This window comes from Camelina sativa, chromosome 10 (assembly GCF_030686135.1).
Source record: "Camelina sativa cultivar CO46 ecotype springtype chromosome 10, ASM3068613v1".
Taxonomy (NCBI): Eukaryota; Viridiplantae; Streptophyta; class Magnoliopsida; order Brassicales; family Brassicaceae; genus Camelina; species Camelina sativa.
The window spans coordinates 1,454,930-1,478,964 of record NC_141889.1 but is presented as its reverse complement, the minus strand read 5'-3'; the positions used below and the strand labels follow the sequence as shown (position 1 = coordinate 1,478,964).

Below are 24,035 nucleotides of genomic sequence, written 5' to 3'. Positions count from 1 at the left end.
TGAAAAAAGCTCACACTTGTCATTGCCATGAAACTTCCCGTCTTTGAACTTTCATATAAATTTAGAATCAAAAGTTTCCATCATCATGCAAGGTTGTCTTGGGTCCCCTTTAACTTTAATTACTTCTGAACGCTTAAGAATCATTCCTAATTATGGTTCATAAAAGTATAAATTATTATTATGTTGGTCTTGTTTTTGTGGAACCGTCTATATATGCACATGATTCACAGTCCTTATATATAAAGTTCAGGATAATATATAATTTTATTGTTTAAAAGGTTTTCTATATATAATTTTATTGTTTAAACTATATAAGGTTTTCTATATATAGTCTAAATGGTTGTGAAATTTTGTTTATATGTAATTTGACCATTTGGGTTTAGTTTTATAACATCATAAAGTTTTGTCTATGTGATTTGGGTATCGAAGAAAATCTATAGAAACTTACGTACGGAACACATGAATGTGTATGTGCATGCACTTGAACAAGCCGGTGCCTTAAATAAACAAGAACATTTTAAAAACCCATAAGTCGATTCTCATTTATAAGCAATGAAATAATAATCTATTATATATATATTAATTAATTTGATTCATCTGTATGTATGCTAATACAGATAAATACTTATCTAAATCCAGACATTTGCAAATCAAATGAGATTGGACACTTTAGATCTTCATGTCTCCCATATATTACATTATATAACACTATGAACAGATTAACCTATATATATAATAAAATGGTAATTTAACAAATGAGTTCATTCTTATTGATAGCATCTAACTAAATTTTGATATATTTATGCAATTGACAAATGTTTTTTAAGGTTTGAATAATTTTTGTACATATTTTTGTACAATTGACAAAAAATCTGTTGTCTGCCGTCGACATCATGATTTATATTTATTATATTGGTTTAAGTTAAATATATCAGTGTATACAGTTGATATTTGAGAAAATGAATACAGTAACTAAAGATTTTGTAATTAATTTCTATTCAGTTTGGTACTTTCTCATAATTGTATTCAACCTTCCTCCTACTATGTAGACTGAGCTTTTGATTAGTGATATTGCTGTAGAGCATAGTTTTCAAGTTTTTGTATAGGCCCATGTGCAATGCTGCAACAAGCCTTACAAATTACAAGATGTACTTTATTAAAGGTCAAAATTGTTACAGTCAAATGATTACAAAGGTTTCCTATAAATACAGTGTTCTAATGGGACATCCGATATGACCATTTACTATTCAAATTTTAACATATATATAGAAGACATGTACATACATGATTATTTATGCATTTTGAGACACAATAATTTTTGTGTAGATATTTTTATGTACGTACATGAAAATTATACAAATGCAAAAGGAGAATATAATATAAAGATTAAACTGGTGAAAAGAAATCTAATTAGTGAGACATTAGAGAAGGAAGAAGACGAAAGTTAAAGAAAGTGGAAGCAAAAGAAAGAAACGAAGACAAAAACGCCATTGTCGCCGATAACTTATACCGATCACACTGCTTCTCTCCGGCTCCGATCAAAAGTACGGCCACGCTCGCCGTCGAGCATGCACCTCCCAGCGACAAAAATGACAGAACCTGAAGAAATCCATATCTTTTATTATTAGTAAATCAATCATTAAAATATTTCGGTTAATTAATTACACCTTTTCCTGTTTATTATTTATTATATATAATTTTTAAAAATAGAATTCGAGTCCTTGAAAGAGCCATAAAAGAATTCACATAGTCTAGTACCACCAAACAACAAAAGTATACAAGTTGAAGTACTCTAGTGATTTCGCAATCTTGATTACAACAAGCAAAGATCAGTGATCCATATTCCTCTGCTTATTGCAAACAGGTATTTTCAGATGACGATGATGATTATGTTGTATTGAAATGTTATAACAGAGTCTGATGGGTCATCATCAGCTTATTCTGGTTTTGATATGACTCGTTTTACATGAGTCGTCAGTTCAATATCAATCATGATCATTTTCAGATTCGACATGAGCTAGTGTTATTTTCCGGTTTAAATTGTAGTTAACCGCCTGAAATTATTTTAGACCTAACTTTGACAGATGATTGGACCGGTCAGCTGCAAAGACTTGGCCTACTACAACTTCTATAACTATAACGTTATAAGTTTGAGATTCATTCTACCACACACTGAATTACCAAAGATGATAGTGGAGTCTAAGTTAAACAAGAAACAAAAGGTACGAACAACTTTTTGCATAATATTGTTACAGATTAGTTGACCCGAAATTGAGAACACCATGGACCATTCATTACAGTGGAAACCATTATTAGATAACTATAAGTTGGTGTATAGCCTAAAACCTTTTATCCATTAATGGCTTATGTGATTTGGATATCTATCAATCTTTTCTCATAAGATATGGTCCACTACAGATATTATAGTGGGAAAGGATATATAGCAGAAAGCTAATTATAAAGTTGTGGAATGTATTACAATTTGAATACTACTTGGATTGTATTTTTGATAGGAACCAATTAAAAATATAATCTATCTCCACTATGTCTATGTCTATTACTAGTCACAATCAGCTCATTTGGTAGCACACATTTTCTAAAGTAGATGAATATAGCTAGGAAGGTTTCAAACACAAAGATAACTTACAAAATCTCCAGCGACGATGACTGATATAACTGTTGCTTGCATAGGAAGGCTTTGGATGATGATGGAGTAAGCGTCCATTAGGGCTAATGTCACGCTCCATGGTGTCACTAAACCCATGACTGTAACTAAATAACTGTTCCACACCATTTATAATTATCTGATATTTCGAAACTTGATTTCTAATTTTGAAAGAAAGATTTGGTTTATTACCAGAAGGCAGTGTAAGCGTATAAATCTTCGTCATCGTTAAAGCACATAAAAAGAAGCGAAGCAGAAGAAAAGAGAGTTTGCCCGATACGAAGAACAAAACTTGAGCTGGTTCCAAACGAAGCTGTTCTAACCATCTCCATGAACGGAGTCCTTGTTATCGTCTCTCTTACTCGTCATTGTCACCTTCTTCGATCTTCCATCACTGTGTTGTCCAAAAGATTTGTAACTTTGAGTAGGAGAGAAGACAGAACCAAGAAACAGAGCAAAGGGTCCTCTGTTTTTAAGACAGGGGAGGTGAAAACAAAAAAAAAACACAAAGTGGATGTGAGATGTGACGACAAAGTGGTTTTGCTTAGTTATGAATATGTTCTTACTTCTTAACCAGAAATCATATTGCTGTTACCAAGCAATTATCCAGATCTACAAATATGATATCTTAATCCGTAATGATTAGTCTCTTTTCATCACAATAATTAGTTTCTGATTAAAGCCAAAAGTGCAACAGCTAAATTATAGTATAGTGTTTACCTAATGGAGTTCAACATGTGCTTATGAACTGGAATCAATAATCTTTAATCATAACATTTACAGACAAACAGATTCTCTAGATAATCTATGTTTTTATTCCTCAAGTTGGGCATACCAGATTCCTTGAATCTTGACATCCTTAGGATTCTTGGCACCCAAATCGGTATCCGAAGGCTGAATACTCTCGAAAACACCGATCACTTCACGGGTCTTGGGATTACTCTTTGTGACACTAAATGTGATCTTACCAAGTGAAGCAGTTGTGTCTTTGTTGTTCTCCTTAGATAGCTCCTCGTCGTCTCCTCTAGCAGGTAATGCAACCGCATTGTCGTATCCAGTAGAGCCACCACGGCCTTTAGGATCCAAGAAAGACGAGCCTCTATAAGATGGCACCAAGAAATCTCCTCCAAAGCTCTCTGGTCTACCCGACGCCACGAGCTGCTTGATCGTGAACAAGAACGGTACACGCTCCCCACCGGGAAGTTGTACAGTCACTGCAGCGTAATCAATACCGTCTTTCTCTATAAACTTCACCTTTCCATCAGAAGCTACCTATTGAATTGAATCAAATACCAAAGTTAAGATTTTGTATGGACTGTTCGAATGCCAATGTATGGAAAGGTTTTTAGCAGCGAGATTTTACTTCGAAAGGGCCTTCGATTTCATCGAGTGTGTAGGTAAGACGAGTCATGAGCTTTGTGTTTTGGAAATCAGGCGTGGAGTTCTTGCTAACTCCTTCTGCTTTGACGGTGAATGAAGTTGGCTCTAAGCAAAACTTCCTGGCGTAGTATTTGCCTGGCTTTATGGAGAATGAGTCCACACCACCTTCAATGGTTGGACATTGATTTGCAGTCCCTGTTCCTTTCACTTCCATGTAAGTCTTGCTCTGAATCTCTTTATAAGTTAGCCTCTTTGGCACTCCTTCTGCGTTTGCCCCCTGTATATACACAAAAACATGTTACATGGATCATCATCAACATACCATTTATCTTTATCTATGAATCGATCAGATTCTAAAATTAAGATCATCAGAAGTAAACTAACTAAAAGGCTGAGTCTTTAGTGTTAGAAATTGAAATTCAGTGAAGAGGACGAAACCCTAATATATAAATCGGTGTACATGTTCCTCAATTTCTTAAACCCTAATTTAGCGATCATAGGAGCAACTAGGACTATAAAAGGTTTGAGTCTTTAGCATCAAAACTTGCAACTTGCCGAAAAGCTAGAAACGTACCGAGACGAGAAGAGCAGAGGTGGCGAGTGCAAAACCGGCGATCTTAGTAGCGTCAACACAACTCTGACTTAAGTTCTTGAGATCGTTGTGGAGGGAGCAAGAGACACGGCTCGCCACCGTGTTGACGCCAAAGCATTTAGAGACACTCTGAGAAGAAGTCCGGAGCTTTGCGGCGGAGCTGGTGGGCGTAACCAGCCTAGTGGATTGCACGGGGGTAACGGCGGCTTGTAAGAAAGCGGCCATAGTCCGCCACAGAGTCACTCCTCTGATCAGACCAAAAAGCTCTCTCTGATGATCTGATGTGTCTCTTTTGTGAAATTTGAAGTGTAAAGGGATTACAGTATCAGGTTCTGTGCTATGCCACGTGGCTGCTTATTGTTTGTCATCAAAGATTCCACATCTTGATTGATTCTAGTAATATACGCTATTAATTAAAAAACGTCGTGCATTACATGTTTAGATATGAACAACGGCACGTATTTCATTGTAAGGAGATTAACTAACCAATTAAAAGTTTAAAACTAATCAAGCAAAATTTAACTAAAAAATCTATACTAATAAAAAATATGAGCTATAAGCGCGTCTACATAGGATTTTAAACCTCTAATTATGATTAGACACTTCATTAATTAATATTTTTTAAAAATTTCTAGTATTTTCTATATTAAGAATTATTTTAAACAATCAATCAGTATTTGACATGTCATTCATTAACATTTTTTAAATTTCTAGAATTTTTTAGAAAAAGAAAAATTTTAAATTTATCGAAATAAAAGAACTATGCACAATATCCTACATCGGCTAGAAATTTTTTAGACAATAGTTCAGAACCATTATAAATAAGATTAATATGTTTCCAACAACGAATGAGCAGCAAAGCTTCGCGTCCAAGTTTAAATTAAAAGTATATTCGGTTTGATCCGGTTATTTATTTGATCAAATTAAAACTTTAAAAAGTTTCAAAAAAATAAATTATAATATTTAAAAATTTTAAAAGTTTTAATATTATAAATATTGAAACTTTTAAAAGTTCTTAGCTTTTAAAAAGTTTTTAAATATTATAACTTTTAAATTTTAAAAATTTAAAATATTATAAATATTGAAACTTTTTAAAAGGTTCAAAATTTATATTTCGAACCCTTTCAAATTTCGAAACCTTTTAAAAGTTTAAAATATTATAAATATTTATGTAAAATAAATTATCTTATTTATATACGTTTGTGCTTTTTATTTCTTATGAGCTGTAAAACATATTTTTGTGTATGATTTTATAGATAAGTTGATATTTTTTCATTAATTTTTTATTTTTTATCTTATTTTTTTTTATGAGAAAATAAATGATTTTGTTATTGGAGTTTGATGGATTAACAAGTTGTGTGGTAGTCTAAACAAAAGTTTTTTAGTGGAAGAAAGTGAAGAATTTGACGAGGATGAAGAAGAAAAAGAGTATAGCGAAGAAGCAGACGGTAAAAGTAACGATGACGATTACCACAAAATTTGACAATAGAAATGACAATAAAGAATATGAAGAATAAGAAAACATTGAATAAAAAACACGAAAACATAGGTGGTAGCGATCAATTAAATATGAAAACGAGTTAAATTCATAATGATAAAATTGTTTTGTTTTTCTGGTGGTCAAAAAAATGGTTTAGGATATGTGATGTCATCAGTTTAATTCGCCTCGCCTGGATGTCGAGTTAAATTCATTGATTTTTTTTATCAGATTTGATTTTATAACACAACTGATTTTTATATTTCAAAAAATTGTGTATCTGAAATTTAACTTTTTCCTTAATACTAATTTAAATTTTTTTATAAGATAATATTTTACTACCGTCATCAATCATATATAGTTTTCATCAAAATATATCAAATATACCCACGCGTAGCGTAGGTTCAAAACCTAGTAAATAGATAAAAATCCATGCTATAGAATATCCATTAAAATTTTATAATATATTTTTCTTTGTATAAAACAACTATTAGTCATTGTCAACTGAATAAATAGTCTAGAATATTCAAGATCTTTTTCAACACACCAACCAATATAAAAAAAAAAAAACTCACATTTCTTACAAGGCAAATACATACAAGATAAAAGAACTTACAAGTCAGCACAACTGAAATGCTTCTTATAAAGACATTATGCAATTTAAACTTTGAATCTTAATTCAAGACTACAATACAAGCCAATGGGTGTTGGAGTGGACTTAGAAGATGTGGAAAAATATGGTCCAAATCGGGTAAACGAGGAGGGCAACGATCCCAAGGGTATTGGAAATTCCATGCTTCTCGGTAAAACATTTTTTGAATCCACCAGAAGCTTTAACGTGTTCATGGAAAAGGTAACATGCTATTGCAAGACATATTACTGCTCCAACCCAATTTTCTCTTAGTGTCTCAGCAATGAGTCTCGGCGCAACCACCAGAAGAAGAATCAATGCTGCCGGGATCTCTAGCCACTCTAAATGAAAATATGAAAACAAACAAAGTTTTAAGATAAAAGTTTCGTGATTATTAGGTTCGAAATTCAAACAAATGTCTAGTAATCTGACCTGGAAACTCTTTAGGGAAGAAAAGCCTTATTGTGATCGCGATGAGAGCAATCCATTTCCCAAAATCTCCGCTGTGAAATTAAATCTAATATTAGTTACATTTACAGAAAGAACTCCAAGTGACCATTTTAAAGAGGACTTGTTCTTGATTACCTAAAGAAGTGGAAGATAACCGTAGGAAGTGTGAAAAAGATGTATGGCACTAAAAGGCTAGTCAACATTTTGGTTCTCCAGTTGGTCCGATCCAATATCAATAGATAGCTGTCAAAACAAACAATAAGAATCATCACAATGATCCAAACAAAAGCACACAAAAAAAAGTTATTTGGTTTCATCTTTTTTGCTCACATGGCGGAAATTGAAGCAGCCCATTGGAGGAAAGACGTGCCGAAGCCTAACCCGCCGAGCAGCCTTACGTCTTTCACGAGCTTCTTTGTGGCGGCGACGAACTCATTCAGATCGGAATTGATCAGGTTCGCAGTCGTCTCCTCCGAAGTCTTCATGGCCAAATACTCAACCCTTCCCATTTTGCAAGTTTTATTTGTGAATGTAGCAAGTAAACTCTCTCTCTCACATAGCAGAGTATTTATAAACCAATCACATAACATCTTCGCTGCTAACCTTTGAAACTTTCAAATATGAATAATAAAAGAATCAAAATGTGACTGTTAGTTAATTAATGAAATTAATATAATGATACTTAATCGTCGACTTCGAGTGTATGTATTTTTAGTTATATTTCAATTTGTGACAACTGTTCTCGAGTTTTGATATATATAGAGCTGCTCGCCACGTAGGCTTTGCTGGGGTGACACTGACAGAGTTAACACGTGGCTCCCCGAAAGAGGTCTCTCTTTTCGTATACAGCTCATCGTATCTCCCTAATATATAACGAAACTTTCTACTAATCATATAAAATCTCAGATTTTGATTCTACAAGTAACCCCCACATTTGGTAGGAAAGATTATCCTCTTATCTCTTCTTAGTTAGAAATAAACTAATCCAGTGAAGTTATAAAGACACCTGAGCGATGATTACCAGATATATTGTGCTAATAAGATGTTGTCAGTAAACTAGAAAGCACATAAAAGTAATACCGGTTAACAAGAAGCTAGACAAGAAGTACGAAAATCGAAGCTCTCAGCGATTAAAAAGTGGCAAGTACGACGGACCCCATTACAATACAAGAACTTGAAACTAGTCTTGGAAGATTCATAAGATACCAAAATGTTTTTCTCAGTTTTCCTCGGTTAACAACTTCAGCAGTACTAGAAATTTCTATACCTCTTTCCTTTTCACCTTCAAGAAGAGTTGCCATCGGCTTTGTCTGAAGGCTCAGTAGCTGGTCTCTTTGATGCACTTGATTCTATGGAGGTTGCATTCATCAAGACTCTCTTCACTCCTCTTCCAACTACACCCAAATGAGTTACACCTGACGATGCTCCTACTCCTGCTGCTGCTGCACCGGTATGAGCGGTTGAGACTGTAGGCGATTCTAAATCTTTCCCGAAATTGGTATTCGCAGTTCCCATCCTAGAAGAGCTCATTTCAGCAGCAGCAGGAACAACCTTTTCACTAGCATTTGCCTTTGCCGATGACATGCCCATTAGCTCAGCAAGAACTTGCTTTGGGTTCTCTGCTTGTTGTTTCAAATCCTCAAGCTGCATAAAACAAATGTTGGACATTAGTATGGGTTTGGAGTTCTTTTTTTTTTTTTTTTTCTAATGAATGAAGACTTAGTGAACTTGCCTTCTTTTCTAAATCTTCAGCGAGACCAGCCATGACTTCGATCTCAGCTTCTTTGTCTTTGTCTGAAGCTGATTTATCAATGTAGGGAACATTAGATGATTGTTGGATGCCTTCATCTATTTCAGAGACGGTTGAGGAAGTTGCTGATCCAGAAGCAGATTTGATCTCATTACTGAGCCTCTCCATCCGTGCTTTGCAAATTAATATAGCCTTCTGACAATATGGCATTGCTTCCTTAGGCTGACATCCAGTCTCTAGACAGATGCATATACGGAAGTTTCTGAAACGTTCAAGTTAAGTTTATATATAAACCAACACTTCCATTGACAGAAACGAAAAAATGAAATACAAATTAAGAAATCAAAAGGATACAATTCGGCTGTGTGTCGACTGTCAGGTTCAACCAAACGCTCTACAATGGACAACGCTTTCTTATAGTCACTCAGGGAAGACTCGATGTCCTCTGCATAATAAATCAACAACTCAAAATTGACCACTCGTAATAGAGAAAACTGAATATGGGGAAATAGAGCATAATAAAGTTGATACAAGAAAGATATACGGTATACCTCTCTCCAAGGAAATTTCAGCAAGCGCACAGAGTATATCCACTTTTACCATTGTCTCAGTAGACTGTTTGTCAGTAATAGCCCTTGCAATATCCAACATTTTCCAGGCCATATCCAAATCAGAGTCATCCTCATCACCATCTGCATCAGATAGGTCATCATCATGACAATCTTCACCATCCTCTACTTGGTCTTTCCCACCAGAACCTATGCATGAGGGGGAGCAAAGGTCAGAAACTTGCACATCCACAATCATTTTGTATACAGGTTTTTGAAAGACACAAGAAAATACGATTAAACGGAGCACTAAGAAACGAATAAGCAGTAGCATCTACACCCCATAAGGTTAAATGAGGACAATCCCCAAATTTATCCATTACCTTCTTGCCCACTTGAACTCCCTTGTCTCTCTGGGTCACTCGAAACAACAGATGCAGCAGCCAAAGATTCACCATTCGCAGTGGTGTTCTTCACAGAATCATCTTTGTTGCTGGACTCTTGCTGAGCTTCACCTTCTTTCTTAGGCATGTTACCAAGTGGATCAGCTTCAGCTTGAGCCTTTTCCAGGAGAGCTGATCCATATCGATAGTATGCGTTTATACACTCAGCATCAAGTTCACCATAGTGTGCAACCCTAAACAAACCAACAATTGCAACAAAGTTTTCATTAGATCCTAAATCCAAAGAAGAGCAACAAATCTTAGAAAACTCAGTCCAGGAGGAGATACACAATTGAAATCTCTACCAAAAACCCCAGAACCATGATTAGATCGTTCTGTAAATCCCAGATGTGTGAATCGGAAACATATGAAACCCTAAACCCTCGATTGAGTTTCGTGAAAATGCAAACCTGATCTCGAGGGCGCGGCTGAAGCAATCGACGGCTTCTCCGAAATCTTGGTCTTTCAAAAACGCAGAGGCTTGCTCCGTCAATTCGTCGGCGAACTCAAGCGTCTTCTCACGGTCCTCATCGCAAACATCAGTAGCAGCACTATCGGCGGCGTTATTGTTGTTGTTGTTGTTGCAGGTAGAATCAGTGCCGCCTCCCTGAACAGAAGATTCAAGAGTGGCTTCGATTGAGGCTTGGTTACGTTCTAGGGTTTGTTGGATCGGAGGCTCGGTTAGGGTTGTTTGTACAACCTCCGTCACCGAAGCTTCCGATGCTGAAGCTGCTTCTTCAACCATGGCTAGAATTATAAGATTCGAATTGGAAGAAACAAAAAAAAAAAAAAAAAAAAAAAAACGCCCAAATTTGTTGTATCGCAAGAACCCTCTCTTCGCTTTTTGGCGGACTTGAGCAAAATGGTAAACCTCAAAAACAAAAACACAAAATTACTTTGCCAATACAAAATTAATTTTTATTATGTTTGGTTAAAAAGGCGTATATTATCTTAACAACGTGAAGTCTAGCTAACCTGCACCGGCCAGGTTGTGATATCAATTTCCATATTTTCAGCCTAAATCGTAAATAACTAAATATTATCTGGTGTTTTCTGGCGTTTAAGCCCAAGTAAAAGAAGAATATATGGGCTTCCGAAAACAACCAATGGGCTGTTAGTAAACAACGGTCCATAAGCAAAGTCTCCCAATCACACGAGGTTTGTTGCTTTCTTAATTTCCTTTTTCTTTTTTTCTTTTTTTTTGTTTTGTTAATAATTTTGATTTCCCTATGTTAATTATAAGGTTAATAAATTTAAATTGTAACCATTGGTCGTATTTAATTTCAAATCTTAAGATCTTTGATTTTGTCCGCGAAATAAATAACTTGAATCAATAAAAACGTGTGGTTCTAGTAGCTTAGCTAGACGAAGAAGCTACAACTACTGCGACAATAAGTTAATAACGATCTGGATCGTCAAAAAAAAAAAAAAAAAAAAAAGTTAATAACGATCTGATGATTACTTTTGTATTCTGATATTGAACAGCTTTGATCTCTCTCTCTCTCGTGCGACGATGGCTCGCTTAGCCTTTTCATTAAACCTTCCATCTAGTCATGGTGGATTCAATCTCAGTCCTCGAAATCATCCATCTTTATTCCTTACCCAAACACGACCTCCACGATTTCGTGCTCTTCGATGCCAACCAAACCCAGATTCTTCCGAAACCCAGGTTCAATTGTCGATTTTTTTGTTTTATCCTTTTTCAAATGGGTCGACCACGAATTATCTAAAGGTCTTAGCTTTTTTTTCCTGATTCAGGAGAAATTGGTAGTGGATAATGGTGAAAACTCTGCTGCGTCGAAAGAAGTAGAACCATCTTCTTCTTCGGGGTTCCCTGAAACACCCAATAAGGATATCAATAGAAGAGTCGCGGCTGTTACTGTTATCGCGGCTTTGTCTTTATTTGTATCCACAAGGCTCGATTTTGGGATTTCTTTGAAGGATTTAACCGCTTCAGCGTTGCCTTACGAGGAGGTTCTTTTTTCGTTTTGGATTCTTCATCTATGTTTTTCATCTCATAGAATGACTTTATAAGCATGCTTATATGGTTTTTGTGAAATGGATATTGGTAGGCTTTGTCGAATGGGAAGCCGACTGTAGTAGAGTTCTATGCAGATTGGTGTGAGGTTTGTCGAGAACTAGCCCCTGATGTTTACAAAATCGAGCAGCAATACAAGTATTGGTCTTTTATGTCTGTTTTTCATCGCAATTTCTTTTATATTGAAGGTTTTACATATAGCTGAAAGACAAGCTAGAGATTTCTAGTTGCAGAATGGATCCATTAATCTTGTGTTAGTTTATTAGTTGGAGAACTTAAGATGAGCAAGCTAGATCTTTGATATATGTAGAAGCTAATGAACAAGCTAGTTGTTGTGGAAGAAACCTAATCTTGTGTTGGTTTAATGGATTAAGGAACTTCTTAAGGATTGGATTGGCTATGTAGATAGATGGTAATGAACAAACTAGAGCTTTCAAGATTCTAGTTACAGAAGCAAACCATTAATCTCATGTTTGTTCAATCATTAATGGAATATAGGGATATTTCCCCACTAAGTTTTTTCTTTTGTGTGTTAATGTCAACTTTACTTGTGGTGTTGTGGTTTGAAGGGACAAAGTTAACTTTGTGATGCTTAATGTGGACAATACGAAATGGGAGCAAGAGTTGGATGAGTTTGGTGTTGAGGGTATTCCTCATTTCGCCTTTCTCGATAGAAAAGGGAACGAGGAAGGTAATGTGGTCGGGAGGCTCCCAAGACAGTATTTAGTTGAGAATGTGAATGCGCTTGCAGCTGGCAAGCAATCCATTCCTCATGCCAGAGCCGTGGGACAGTACTCAAGCGCTGAGGCTCGTAAGGTTCATCAGGTTACTGATCCCTTAAGCCATGGATAGAGAAGCGTGATAGTTGTTGTTTCTAACTCTGTAGTGCACAAAAGAAGTAGACAGGATGGGGAAATTGGAAAAGTAGCAATGTTTCAGATTGATCAGAAGAATCCCACTGGAACTATAAATGTTGATATCGGTTTATCCTGGTTTGACATTGCTTGTCTCTTATGCCACCTATATCAACTCAATTCTATTGTTTCAATTTCTCTCTCACCTCAAGCTGCTCACACGAAGTACATAAATTAAAAGTTCAAACAACATGAATAAATCTTTAGAGATAATACAACAGATTCGTTTTGAAGACACACAGTTCCTTCAATATCTAATCTGAATCCGAAGATTCGAAAAACTGAGGATTGAGCTCAGACACCATTTTTGACAGATTCTCCCTCATTTCCTGCAACTCTTCTCTCCCAAATCCCCATGACCTAACCACATCTGATCCCATGGCTCCCCATTGGATCCCAAGTTTCTCTAAATTCCCCATTCTACTCTCCAAAAAGGGCAATATCGCACTCGAGGATCTCCACCTTGTTGCTACTGGTATGGAGTGAACATCCAGTGAGCCTCTGTACAGAGAATCCGACACCGGACTGCTCAATATCTCACCTTTTATCCCAACAAGGTTTCCAAATATAGAAGGAAACGGTAATGGTACTGGAAGAGGACAACGTGAGACAGATAGATTGCAAAACAACGGCTTTGTTTTGGTTATTGCCTGCTCGTAAGATGCATCAACCGCATTCTTCACTTCTGAAACCAATGCTTCTTTATCCTCTGATCTAAGAGCTCCAAGTATACACATTGACTCAACTGCTTGATTGTCTTCTACATCTTCATTTACTTCCGGTGTTAACGACTGCAAGTTCGTTAAAAGAGTATTCTCTAATTGCTTCCCTGCTAATGTAGGAGCTGGCATTGCAGAATCTAAAATCGTCACTATGTTTTGTCTACCACGTCCCGTTAAAAGCTGTACAAGTGTATTAACATCCATAGAAGTTGACACTTCACTTGAATCTGAGCTAGTGGGTTGCATTCGGAAAGGGATTGTGCTTGCATGTAGAGCAGCGGCGTACACTGCACTGCTTCGATAAGGTTTCTCATCACCGAGATTAAGATATTTTGATGCTTTACCTTTAAAAATCAACACAAAAGATAAACAAGACAAACCAAATCAGTAGTTGCATTGGGAGAAAATCAAAAGATTTATGTTTCAATGAGAGTTAGGATGTTGCGTACTTCCTGTCAAGGATGGTAATCCGATTGGAGTGAAGAGTTTACATAAGGATGAGAGTCGAGATAACGATATCGCATCGTGAAGCTTGTTTGAAACTGTCTTTTTGGGGCTCATCTGTGACATTGGACTCCTTACGGAATATAACAATACAGGTACGTTCGTGTACTCATCAGCCATGTTTTCGAGGAAATCTGCTGCTACAGCTGAAAATCCTCCTGAATCATCCACAAGGAACTTAATACCCTGAATATGATCACACTCTTCAACGAAAAAACGGAGCCTGTCGCATATTTCCTCTCCTCGTGAAGCCTCAGAGAAAACGTCTTTACCAATTCCATAGTTGTTGAAATCCTTAGAGTCCATCCATAAACCGTTCAACTCGTATAGACTTTGAGGATGATAATGGGATTTGGAGAAGTCAGTCCAACATTCAACGTCCTCATCTAAGGATCCAACAATATCTTTGTCCTCAATCTCTTTCCCTACTTTCTGTTCTTCCTCATACAAACTTTGCAGGAACAAGTTCCTCTTTCGAGGTTCTGATCTCTGAGTATCAACATCTCCAAACCTACAAGATACACAATGGATATTCAACTTATGCAAACTTGGAGATTCGATCATATCACCCAAGTGAGAGAACAAGCCTTTTACTCTAACTCAATTAAACAGCACTAAGATTCAATTTCCCTAAACATCCTGTTCAGGAAATATCTACCAATGCAGAAACATTTTAGCAATTCTGACCAGGTTGTTGAAGAAACTGATCTTGATGATGAACCTTCGTTGTAGAGGGTACCACGTGAGCTCATGGTGCCAAGTGACCCTAAAAAGACGAAAAAAATTCAGATGTAAACATATAACCACCATTATGTATATTTCAAAACCAGAATCTTGCTTGTTCTAAGTTCATTGGAGTACAATAACCAAGAGAAAACCAAATTCTATATCTTTAAGTTATACTTTATTATCTTATCTTATCTCAAGCTAGTCTGAAACTGGAAACACATTAAAGTCTTTGCCAAAGCAAAATCTTCTAATTGGAAAGATAAAGCTAAGACTAATACCTTTTAAGTTGACTGAAACCAGACGAGGAGTGTATGTAGCAACCCCCTGTATAAAAATTCCACCACACAAATGAAATGGTTGAGATTTACAGAAAACAAGTGAGTTTGACCAAAGTCAAAACGAAATCTCAAATCTCTCTGACCTGATGGGTCTCACCGGAGCGGTAGAGAACGTCCATGTTGAGATTATGGTTCCGAAAGATTGGATCGCTTTCTGGGTCACTCGCCAATCCGAGCAGTTCATCCTACATTTTCAAGCATAAAGTCCTCAACTTTAGCAGAAAAAGACCCAAGACTTTTGTAATGAAAATCAGAGAAAAAAACAAAACCCAGAAACCCATTTAAACTAAATCCGAGCAGAGAGAGAATCATTGTTCGGTGTTTGCTTCTAACCTGGGAATTCCAAAAGTGGGAGCCGACGAAGTTTGCGAATTCACCAACTTGAATCGTAACGATTTCTCTCATGGTTTTTTAAATTGGGAAGACTTCGAAAGAAACTAACAAAAAAGGTCGATTCTTAGCTCAGGGCCGGCGTAAGAGCTCCGGCGATTGCTTAAACCCTTCACTTCAATGTCGCCGACCCTTTTGATTCGAAAAGCGTTTGTAAAAAAAAAAAAAAAAAAAAAAAAGTGAATTATGATGAAGGGGTGTGGAGATGTGGCCCGTGTCCCGTGAGGCCCAGACCCGAATGGCGGAAACCGGGTAGCTAAACCGGTTGTGGTTAGAAATTGAACCGACTGAATCAAATTTGAACTATAATATTCGATTGGTTTAGTGCTTTTAACAAGAAAGTGTTATGGTTGTGTCAACAAACGTATTGTTATTAATTAAAAAACAAAATCTAGCGTTAAAAAGTAAAAAAACATCCGCTAAACGTGTTTGTAACATAGGGGGGCCTAGGCTAATGGTGAAAATCCCAAGGAATATTTAAATTTCAATGAAAATTATCAAATTGAAAAGATTATTATTTCGAAGACAAAATACCATCACTATTAGCTCTATGTACCGACAAAATACCATCACTATTAGCTCTATGTACCAAACATGCGAATCTCGTGGAATTAAACTACATCAAATCAGTGATTAGTCAAGTTTTCAATATCTCAATAGTGAAAATCTTAAATTCGTTATCTTGTCGTATTTAAGACGATAAAAAAAAAATCTTATCTTTTCGTACGATTTTATGCAATAAAAGATTTTTATTTTATTTTCAGAGTAGGTAGATTGAAGACAACGATGTCTTACAGAGACAGACAAAGATTGTGACTTTCTTCATCCTCTGTTTTCGAAGGTAAAACTAATTTAGTACGAGTCTCGAATTCGATTTACCGAGTTGGTAAAAAAACTAATCATATGATGACTCTTTCAACAAGCAAAAAAAAACAAAATCTTTGATATCTGAGTTTTACCTTTCTATTGAAGTAAAACAAAACAAAATAAAAGAACCACAAACCTGAGGATTTTGATCACTCACTCTCTTTGCTAATCTATATCCTCTGGCAAAAAAAAAACCTATCTTTTTGCTCAAAATCCTTAGCTTATTTCTTCCCCTCTCATGTTTACATCTACAAAAACTCCGGAACAAACTCAAAGTTTTTTTTGAGCATATATATAAGTAACATAAGCTGGTAAAGATGATCTCATCATCACTATGTATAGTTTCAAAGCTCAAGATCCAACACTTGTCTCTTCTTCTTTGTTTCATTTCTACAGCTACGTCCATCAGATTTCTCCTCCTCCTCCTCCTCATCATCGTCTACCTCTGCTTCCTCTGAGCTATGACCACCATTATTACTACTAAACAACCCTCTCGCAACAAGTGGGCTTTGTGGAGAATCCGACCTCGACAAACTTATTAAGCTCTGTGATTCTCTCTCTAACACACCAGGTTGATCCGAGGATGACAAAGTCTTTGACGGATGTAGCGGGTGCTTACGGATATGCATTCTATATTTCTGCAATACATAATTCATTTCACCCACACTGTCACAATCATTCGTTCATTCAAACATCAAAAGTTTATGCTATTCTAAAAAGATGAGAAGTCTTACTTGTAAATGGCTCTTCACTTCATCATTGGTTAAACCATCAACTTTCATCAAATCTCTAATCTGCTTTGGTGTAGCCACTGTCTCACAACAAAAACAACAACAACATAACACAATCTCAGTATAATCAACTCATCAATCAAATTTTTTTATGCAAAGTTGGTTCCTTTAATTAGTTTCTGTGGTTAAGGACTAACCTTGTGGCCCTCCAAGCCTATGAAGAGCATCAACAAATTTACGGTGAAGATCCTGTGACCACCTACGTCTCTGCTCTTTCTTCTGAATGTGATGACTCTGCAACTGTGAAGGTTTGTTGAACTGATGATGATGATGATGATGATTCTGCTCAATTCTGCTACAATCCATCATCATGTCTGATGTTGGAGTCATGAGAGACAGAGGAGCCGGTGGTGGTGGAGGAGGAGGACGGTTAAATGGCAGAAATGCCCCTCCTTGATTAGGGTAATTACACGTCTGAAATGGGTTCTGAGTCACACACCGATCATCTTTTTCGTTTGTCTGTTAAAAACAAAACATCATCAGACCAAACTGGGGAATCCATCACACAACACAACATAAAAAGGATTGATCTTTGTATTGAATTGTGGATTCATCATATATTAATTACCGATTGGAATTGTGAATTAGGGTTAGAGATCCATAACTGGGCAGAGCTCATCCAGCTCTTCTTATCAGTTTCCAGTTTTGCCCCTTCACCATCTTTGAATTTCCCATTTGATGCCATCACTGATGACCCTTTTCTAGCCTCTGCCTGCAACGCCCCAATCGCTAAACAGAGATACAGAAACAAAAACAATCTCATCAAATCACAAAACACAATTCGATTTATGAAAAAAAAAAAAAAAAAAAAGGAGAGACTTTTTAAAGATACCTTCGTTCAATAAGAGCATGCACAAAGGTAGTTCTCGTTTAAAAACATCGATTTTTTTCCTCTCTTCCTCTAATCTCCCGACATAACCATCGATTTCAGACAGTTTCGATTTATTGTCATCGATCCTCGACACTTCGTCGAGGAATTGAGATAAGGGTTTTGGTAAAGAGTAGATAGACAAATTCAGATTAAGACCCATCCTTTGATCTGTTTCTGTTTGAACCATCGAGAAAACAAAAACGGACAAAGATAAAAGACAAAGAGAAGCTTCAAGACACACGTACGTATATATAGACGAACAAGAAGAAGGTTACAAAGAAGAAGAAATGAGAAACAAAAAAGAAAGGGATTAGAGGGGAAAGAAGATGAAGGACGCGGTGAACCGTAGCCGCTGTAAATAAGTGGAGAGTCGAGGGTGTTTTTGTAAATTGATAAATTAGATTTTATCTTTAAATGGGAAACAAAGAATCTTTTTGTGATGCCCCGTACACACGCGGCGAATCGTTACACTCACTTGTAAAATATTTATTCGGATTTTTTATTTTCCTCCTCCTATTTATTAGGCTAATAACAATTAATTCACTATTTTCAGTTTTGGGAAACTTGTCATTTATTTTGTTTTCTAAATAGTGCTTCCCCCATTCAAGATTCTCGTATTTTCTTGTTATCCTCCTGTGTTTTAATAGTTTCCAACACTTGATTTTATGCATAACCAAAGTGGTTCAGACTGTGCAAATTAAATCCCACTAAATATATCCTGTTTTCATTTTTAGATAATCCCCCAAAATTAACATTTTTCTAACTTTTGAAATAAAGGAAATCATATTTAATATTTGCTTCCATGATCATACAATACATGAAACTTTTCTTTCCTTACTTTAACATTTACAATATCATTTGTTAAATCTCTTTGATTTTGCTTGGTAAGTAGTGTAAAAGCTAAATGGAAATATAACATTTCTTTATTTTGGCTTTAGTCAATCACAAATTGCAAACACATATTCTACAATTCAACAAAGATATTTTCGTTGTTGTTTTAAGGAATGTGAAAATATACTTTTAAATAATGAAAATCTACATTACAACTAATATTGACTTTTTATAATTAATCGAAATGTTATGAACTTTAAGGTTATAAAATTATAGTCAACACCATACGAGATTAAACATTGACAATATTTAAATTAAAAAAAAAAGATATGAAAACAAAACAATCCAAGTTCCAGCGGAACCACTCGATTAATAATCAGTACTTGTAAGTGTATATAAGACGTACAACACATAAATTCGTACTTTTTTAGTTTGTACTACTATCATATAACTAGACTAAATTAGTACACAGAATTAGAAACTCATCTTTTCTAGTCTAGGACTACGACACGTTCGCTTTACTTTATATGAAGTCGTTAGTTTCTTTAGTTGAACAGGGAATTACATTAGCTTTTGCTAACACAACTGTATTAGTAGCCATCGACATATATCAACAACATATTGGTTGTATGTAAAAGAGTGAAGTGGTCAAAAGAACTCGGGTACGTCCATTTACACTCACATTGAGCATTAGTTTAAAGAACCACGGAACCATTGTGTTTAACTATAGTTCCCTTTTTCATGTTTTTTTTTTGTTTTTTTTGTTAATGTAATTCGTATGTATTATGAAATACCTATTCATTTCAACGTGGATATTTAATTATTTACCAAAAAAACTAGGTTGAATTATATAGCTAACAGCCATTATTTCTTGGGAGTTTTTTCGCTAAGCATTGATATCAATTTTGCTAGTAATCAAACTTACATTGGGTGTGATTGGTGAACAAAAATAAAATGGTAAAAGTGGTATAGCTTTAAATTTTTACTAATCACAAAAGCTTTATTCAAAACTCTACTTTTAGTTTTTTGTATAATTTTTATGTACAACTTTTTCTTACGAAGTTATACTTTTCTGTAACAGTTTTTAGCTCTAGCTTTAGTTGTTCTTTACAGTTTTAGATAGTTACCAATCAGATCAATTATAAGATGGTAAATTCATTCTATTTTAATATTCTTCGTGGTTTAAAAAAATAAAAAATAAAAACCCCATGAAATAATTTAAAAATCTAGAACACTAGTAATGAGCAAAAAGGATCTTTCGCATAATCCAATGTAAAAGATCCCACGACGCAAAGCAACTTTATTCGTCGCTTTTTTTTTTCCTTGTAGCCAAATACAAAAAAAAAACTAAAAACCTTTTCGAAATAACATTTGATTCCTTTTGTGAAAAAAACAACAAAAACTTTCCGAAACACCCTAGCATATAAAAAAATGTCGAAGACCTATAAACAATAAAGACCACAAGGGAATCTAAACAGACGGACAAAAAGAAACGGCTAACTATAAGCCAACAAGACCATGACACGTATCCAACTAATCTTGATTTTTTACTTTCACTGGAATCGTTTTTATTTCCTTTTTATGAAGGAGAAGAACTGAAACGTCTCGAGCTTGTAATAACGACGTCGAGATTTTTGATACCGTTGATTGATTGATTAGATTCTCTTGTAGTGGGTTCACGACACGTAACGCTAACCTTTTTGTATTATTATTTTTCCTCTTACAAAAGTTCTAACAAACGATAGCTTTTGCTCTGTCTAATCTAAATTTTGAGGATAAGGTTCATCGTTTCTATCTGCGAGAATCCAATGAGATATCTTTGGTTTATAAGTAAGAATCCCATGGCTTGTTTGGCAATCAAGTCAACAATCTTTCAGAATTTTCGTATTTCAAATAGTTTTCGTCAATTGTTGAACACAATATATACACACTATGACACTAACATCCAAACTTAACCAAATGTAGTGGCAAAGAAATCAGACATTTACATGCAACTTTGAATCCCATAACTCGACTTTTACTTGAAGAAGAAACACACTTAGTGTCCAATGGTAGATGTATGGGTATGGGTTTCGACCTAATCAAAACTCTTTTCATTAACTTTATAGAAAACATCCAATCAGAATTTTGTGAATTATTATCCTTATACTATAATCCAATAAATTCTTCTTTAAGATATTTATTGGTAATGGGCAAAACAACAATGGATGCTTAATATTAGTTTCAAAGATTCTTTCATTCTCTACAACTAAAAAGCTGAATGTTTTGGATGGTCTTAGTTCTACCTTGTAAAGATGAATAATCCATCCAATAAGATGCTGTTTTCTTTGTGACAAACAAGGAACAAAGACTGATTCCCCCATTTTATCAATCAACCAAAAAAAAAAAAAAAAAAAAAAAAAAAAGCAAATTGATTCGGGAAAATAAAACATAATTAGGATTTATGGGATTATTTTAAATACTTACAACAATAAATCCGATGTCGTCCAGCGGTTAGGATATCTGGCTTTCACCCAGGAGACCCGGGTTCGATTCCCGGCATGGGAGCTTTTTGTTTTAATTTTGAATAAGATAATGAAACCTTCTAAGTCAGAAGGTTTCTTAATTCTTGAAATAAAAACAATCGGAGGAAGGATCACTTAAATGTTGCCGGCGACGAGATCTTTGAATTTGAAAACTTTTTGATTTGGTAAAGATGAATCATTCAAATGTGAGAAAGTTAAGTACTTTTCATGGATTAATATTCAAAAGAAACCAATCCTCCTCTGCTTTCGCATCACTGAAGAGGTTTTCAGATAAAAAGTTCTTTAATTCGAACAATGACGATGTTGGTGTTGTGGAGCGATTATGTAAAGCTAACAGATTTGGTGAAGCCATTGATGTTTTATGCGGACAGAAGCTATTACGAGAAGCTGTTCAGCTTCTGGGTCGAGCAAAGAAGCAACCTGCTTCTACTTATTGTAATCTCATCCAAGTCTGTAGCCAGACACGCGCTCTTGAAGAAGGTAAGAAGGTTCATGAACACATTAGGACTTCTGGGTTTGTACCTGGGATCGTTATATGGAACCGTCTTTTGGGTATGTATGCGAAATGTGGTAGTTTGGTTGATGCACGTAAGGTGTTCGACGATATGCCTAAGAGAGATGTGTGTTCCTGGAATCTAATGGTTAATGGGTATGCGGAAGTTGGGTTGGTTGATGAAGCGAGGAAGTTGTTTGATGAAATGCCTGAGAGAGATAGTTATTCATGGACGGGTATGGTTACGGGATATGTTAAGAAGGATCAGCCTGAAGAGGCATTGGTGTTGTATAGTTTGATGCAAAAGGTACTGGATTCAAGACCTAATATTTTTACAGTTTCTAGTGCGGTGGCTGCTGCTGCGGCGATTCCATGTATACGTAGAGGGAAAGAACTTCATGGGCATATCTTTCGAGCTGGATTGGATTCAGATGAGGTGCTCTGGAGTTCGTTGATGGATATGTATGGAAAATGTGGCTGCATTGATGAAGCAGGAAACATCTTTGATAAGATTGTTGACAAAGATGTTGTCTCGTGGTCATCAATGATAGATAGATATTTCAAGTCCCGTAGATGGCGACAAGGGTTTTCTCTGTTTTCTGAGTTGGTAGGTTCTTCTTGTGAACGACCCAATGAGTACACTTTTGCTGGAGTTTTGAACGCTTGTGCTGATCTCACGAAAGAAGAGCTAGGGAAGCAAGTTCATGGATACATGACAAGAATTGGGTTTGATCCTTACTCTTTTGCGTCAAGCTCTCTTGTAGATATGTACACGAAATGTGGAAACATTGAAAGTGCAAAACATGTTGTTGATGGATGTCCTAAACCTGATTTGGTTTCTTGGACTTCTTTGATTGGTGGCTATGCTCAGAATGGGCAGCCTGATGAAGCTTTGAAGTATTTCGATTTGCTCCTCAAATCTGGCACGAAGCCTGATCATGTTACCTTTGTAAACGTCCTCTCTGCTTGTACTCATGCCGGGTTGGTCGAAAAAGGACTTGAATACTTTCACTCGATAACAGAGAAACACGGGTTATCGCATACTTCTGATCATTACACTTGTCTTGTTGATCTATTAGCTCGGTCTGGAAGATTCGAACAGTTAAAGAGCATTATTAGGGAAATGCCGATGAAACCGAGTAGGTTTCTATGGGCTTCGGTGCTTGGTGGGTGTAGCACTTACGGGAACATTGACCTAGCAGAGGAAGCGGCTCAAGAACTGTTCAAAATAGAACCGGAAAATCCTGTTACTTATGTTACAATGGCTAATATCTATGCTGCAGCAGGAAAATGGGAGGAAGAAGGGAAAATGAGAAAGAGAATGCAAGAAAACGGAGTCACCAAAAGACCCGGTTCAAGCTGGACTGAGATAAAACGGAAGCGTCATGTATTCATAGCAGCAGATACTTCGCATCCAATGTATAACCAAATAATTGAGTTCTTGTGTGAATTGAGGAAGAAGATGAAAGAAGAAGGATATGTTCCTGCTACTAGTCTTGTATTGCACGATGTAGAAGATGAACAGAAAGAAGATAATCTTGTGCATCATAGCGAGAAACTTGCAGTTGCGTTTGCAATTTTATCGACACAAGAAGGGACAGCGATTAAGGTGTTTAAGAATTTGAGGTCTTGTGTGGATTGTCACAGTGCTATTAAGTTCATATCGAAGATCACAAAGAGGAAGATAACCGTAAGGGACTCGACTCGGTTTCATTGCTTTGAGAATGGACAATGTTCATGTCGAGATTATTGGTAACGAAAAAAAAAACAAATTTTGACACATCCATTTTAAGCCACTATGATTGATTTGTACTACAATGGCAAATTAGTCAGTGAGTCATAGAAATTTTACATTGTTTAAAGGTTAATGGTAAGTACAACCTTAATGTACAATGTACATACGATCAACAATGCAGGGATTAAGGAACAAAGGCATGAAACTTCCTAAATTCCCAAATAAAAGGATGAATCCACTAATGGCTCTATAATCGATTTGCTAGTCTCAAGACAAGTTTCGTAAGATGAGGAAGAGAGGAAGCATGCATATAGACATGCATTTATTAATGTGAAGTACACATTGCATATA

The 24,035-nt window shown here is 35.9% G+C and overlaps 7 protein-coding genes, 1 non-coding gene and 1 pseudogene across 10 annotated transcripts; 3 read left to right on the top strand and 6 right to left on the bottom strand.

Annotated features, from left to right (window-relative positions):
- Positions 1 to 1,233: 1,233 nt before the first annotated feature.
- Positions 1,234 to 3,637, bottom strand: LOC104716441 (CASP-like protein 5C1). Its single transcript, XM_010433816.3, has 4 exons — positions 3,501 to 3,637; positions 2,858 to 3,059; positions 2,648 to 2,780; positions 1,234 to 1,599 (listed from the first exon to the last, which is right to left on the bottom strand). The coding sequence occupies exons 2-4, from the start codon at positions 2,995 to 2,997 to the stop codon at positions 1,411 to 1,413; spliced, it is 462 nt and encodes a 153-aa protein (XP_010432118.1). The 5' UTR covers positions 2,998 to 3,059; positions 3,501 to 3,637; the 3' UTR covers positions 1,234 to 1,410.
- Positions 3,316 to 4,981, bottom strand: LOC104716442 (oxygen-evolving enhancer protein 1, chloroplastic). The gene is made up of 3 exons (XM_010433817.2): positions 4,620 to 4,981; positions 4,029 to 4,322; positions 3,316 to 3,937 (listed from the first exon to the last, which is right to left on the bottom strand). Exons 1-3 carry the CDS (start codon positions 4,860 to 4,862, stop codon positions 3,479 to 3,481), a joined length of 996 nt encoding a protein of 331 aa, XP_010432119.1. The 5' UTR covers positions 4,863 to 4,981; the 3' UTR covers positions 3,316 to 3,478.
- Positions 4,982 to 6,648: 1,667 nt separating this feature from the next.
- Positions 6,649 to 8,191, bottom strand: LOC104716440 (cold-regulated 413 plasma membrane protein 4). Its single transcript, XM_010433815.3, has 4 exons — positions 7,526 to 8,191; positions 7,331 to 7,438; positions 7,178 to 7,248; positions 6,649 to 7,086 (listed from the first exon to the last, which is right to left on the bottom strand). Exons 1-4 carry the CDS (start codon positions 7,783 to 7,785, stop codon positions 6,833 to 6,835), a joined length of 693 nt encoding a protein of 230 aa, XP_010432117.2. The 5' UTR covers positions 7,786 to 8,191; the 3' UTR covers positions 6,649 to 6,832.
- A 110-nt stretch (positions 8,192 to 8,301) lies between these two features.
- Positions 8,302 to 10,944, bottom strand: LOC104716438 (uncharacterized). Its single transcript, XM_010433814.3, has 6 exons — positions 10,347 to 10,944; positions 9,877 to 10,130; positions 9,497 to 9,703; positions 9,300 to 9,390; positions 8,928 to 9,207; positions 8,302 to 8,839 (listed from the first exon to the last, which is right to left on the bottom strand). Exons 1-6 carry the CDS (start codon positions 10,679 to 10,681, stop codon positions 8,480 to 8,482), a joined length of 1,527 nt encoding a protein of 508 aa, XP_010432116.1. The 5' UTR covers positions 10,682 to 10,944; the 3' UTR covers positions 8,302 to 8,479.
- Positions 10,945 to 11,243: 299 nt separating this feature from the next.
- On the top strand, positions 11,244 to 13,033 carry LOC104716437 (thioredoxin-like protein HCF164, chloroplastic). Its single transcript, XM_010433813.3, has 4 exons — positions 11,244 to 11,605; positions 11,695 to 11,910; positions 12,009 to 12,112; positions 12,544 to 13,033. The coding sequence occupies exons 1-4, from the start codon at positions 11,450 to 11,452 to the stop codon at positions 12,824 to 12,826; spliced, it is 759 nt and encodes a 252-aa protein (XP_010432115.1). The 5' UTR covers positions 11,244 to 11,449; the 3' UTR covers positions 12,827 to 13,033.
- On the bottom strand, positions 13,000 to 15,691 carry LOC104716436 (uncharacterized). Its single transcript, XM_010433812.2, has 6 exons — positions 15,515 to 15,691; positions 15,265 to 15,366; positions 15,122 to 15,167; positions 14,802 to 14,880; positions 14,060 to 14,625; positions 13,000 to 13,954 (listed from the first exon to the last, which is right to left on the bottom strand). Exons 1-6 carry the CDS (start codon positions 15,584 to 15,586, stop codon positions 13,143 to 13,145), a joined length of 1,677 nt encoding a protein of 558 aa, XP_010432114.2. The 5' UTR covers positions 15,587 to 15,691; the 3' UTR covers positions 13,000 to 13,142.
- An 820-nt stretch (positions 15,692 to 16,511) lies between these two features.
- LOC104716435 (transcription factor HHO5) lies at positions 16,512 to 18,559 on the bottom strand. Of its 2 annotated transcripts, none has more exons than XR_015568939.1 (5): positions 18,062 to 18,550; positions 17,798 to 17,958; positions 17,367 to 17,688; positions 17,173 to 17,253; positions 16,512 to 17,076 (listed from the first exon to the last, which is right to left on the bottom strand). XR_015568939.1 is itself a non-coding variant. In XM_010433811.2 (5 exons), the coding sequence occupies exons 1-5, from the start codon at positions 18,285 to 18,287 to the stop codon at positions 16,783 to 16,785; spliced, it is 1,080 nt and encodes a 359-aa protein (XP_010432113.1). In that variant the 5' UTR covers positions 18,288 to 18,559; the 3' UTR covers positions 16,512 to 16,782. The 2 variants fall into 2 exon arrangements, 1 of the variants encoding a protein (XP_010432113.1); XM_010433811.2 differs by having other exon boundaries at positions 17,173 to 17,249; positions 18,062 to 18,559.
- A 2,847-nt stretch (positions 18,560 to 21,406) lies between these two features.
- TRNAE-UUC (transfer RNA glutamic acid (anticodon UUC)) lies at positions 21,407 to 21,478 on the top strand. The gene has a single exon. It is a non-coding gene; the product is annotated as a tRNA-Glu (tRNA).
- A 69-nt stretch (positions 21,479 to 21,547) lies between these two features.
- Positions 21,548 to 23,911, top strand: LOC104716434 (pentatricopeptide repeat-containing protein At4g37170 pseudogene; annotated as a pseudogene). The gene has a single exon (XR_015568938.1). The product of XR_015568938.1 is annotated as a pentatricopeptide repeat-containing protein At4g37170 pseudogene (transcript).
- Positions 23,912 to 24,035: the final 124 nt, after the last annotated feature.

Coding starts and splice junctions, on each gene's coding strand:
- LOC104716438 (XM_010433814.3), bottom strand. CDS start 10,681: ATGGTTGAAGAAGCAGCTTCAGCATCGGAAGCTTCGGTGACGGAGGTT. Junction 9,704..9,876: donor GAGTTCAAGTGGGCAAGAAG/GTAATGGATAAA, acceptor CCTCATGCATAG/GTTCTGGTGGGAAAGACCAA. Junction 9,391..9,496: donor TGAAATTTCCTTGGAGAGAG/GTATACCGTATA, acceptor TTTATTATGCAG/AGGACATCGAGTCTTCCCTG.
- LOC104716440 (XM_010433815.3), bottom strand. CDS start 7,785: ATGTTATGTGATTGGTTTATAAATACTCTGCTATGTGAGAGAGAGAGT. Junction 7,439..7,525: donor GCTGCTTCAATTTCCGCCAT/GTGAGCAAAAAA, acceptor TTGTTTTGACAG/CTATCTATTGATATTGGATC. Junction 7,087..7,177: donor CTTCCCTAAAGAGTTTCCAG/GTCAGATTACTA, acceptor ATTTTCATTTAG/AGTGGCTAGAGATCCCGGCA.
- LOC104716435 (XM_010433811.2), bottom strand. CDS start 18,287: ATGGTTCAAACAGAAACAGATCAAAGGATGGGTCTTAATCTGAATTTG. Junction 17,959..18,061: donor CATGCTCTTATTGAACGAAG/GTATCTTTAAAA, acceptor ATCTCTGTTTAG/CGATTGGGGCGTTGCAGGCA. Junction 17,689..17,797: donor CTAATTCACAATTCCAATCG/GTAATTAATATA, acceptor TGTTTTTAACAG/ACAAACGAAAAAGATGATCG.
- LOC104716437 (XM_010433813.3), top strand. CDS start 11,450: ATGGCTCGCTTAGCCTTTTCATTAAACCTTCCATCTAGTCATGGTGGA. Junction 11,911..12,008: donor CAGCGTTGCCTTACGAGGAG/GTTCTTTTTTCG, acceptor GGATATTGGTAG/GCTTTGTCGAATGGGAAGCC. Junction 12,113..12,543: donor AAAATCGAGCAGCAATACAA/GTATTGGTCTTT, acceptor TGTGGTTTGAAG/GGACAAAGTTAACTTTGTGA.
- LOC104716442 (XM_010433817.2), bottom strand. CDS start 4,862: ATGGCCGCTTTCTTACAAGCCGCCGTTACCCCCGTGCAATCCACTAGG. Junction 4,323..4,619: donor CCTCTGCTCTTCTCGTCTCG/GTACGTTTCTAG, acceptor GTGTATATACAG/GGGGCAAACGCAGAAGGAGT. Junction 3,938..4,028: donor AAATCGAAGGCCCTTTCGAA/GTAAAATCTCGC, acceptor TCAATTCAATAG/GTAGCTTCTGATGGAAAGGT.
- LOC104716436 (XM_010433812.2), bottom strand. CDS start 15,586: ATGAGAGAAATCGTTACGATTCAAGTTGGTGAATTCGCAAACTTCGTC. Junction 14,881..15,121: donor GGTTTCAGTCAACTTAAAAG/GTATTAGTCTTA, acceptor TCGTCTTTTTAG/GGTCACTTGGCACCATGAGC. Junction 14,626..14,801: donor TCAGTTTCTTCAACAACCTG/GTCAGAATTGCT, acceptor TGTATCTTGTAG/GTTTGGAGATGTTGATACTC.
- LOC104716441 (XM_010433816.3), bottom strand. CDS start 2,997: ATGGAGATGGTTAGAACAGCTTCGTTTGGAACCAGCTCAAGTTTTGTT. Junction 2,781..2,857: donor TACGCTTACACTGCCTTCTG/GTAATAAACCAA, acceptor GGTGTGGAACAG/TTATTTAGTTACAGTCATGG. Junction 1,600..2,647: donor TCATCGTCGCTGGAGATTTT/GTAAGTTATCTT, acceptor GGATTTCTTCAG/GTTCTGTCATTTTTGTCGCT.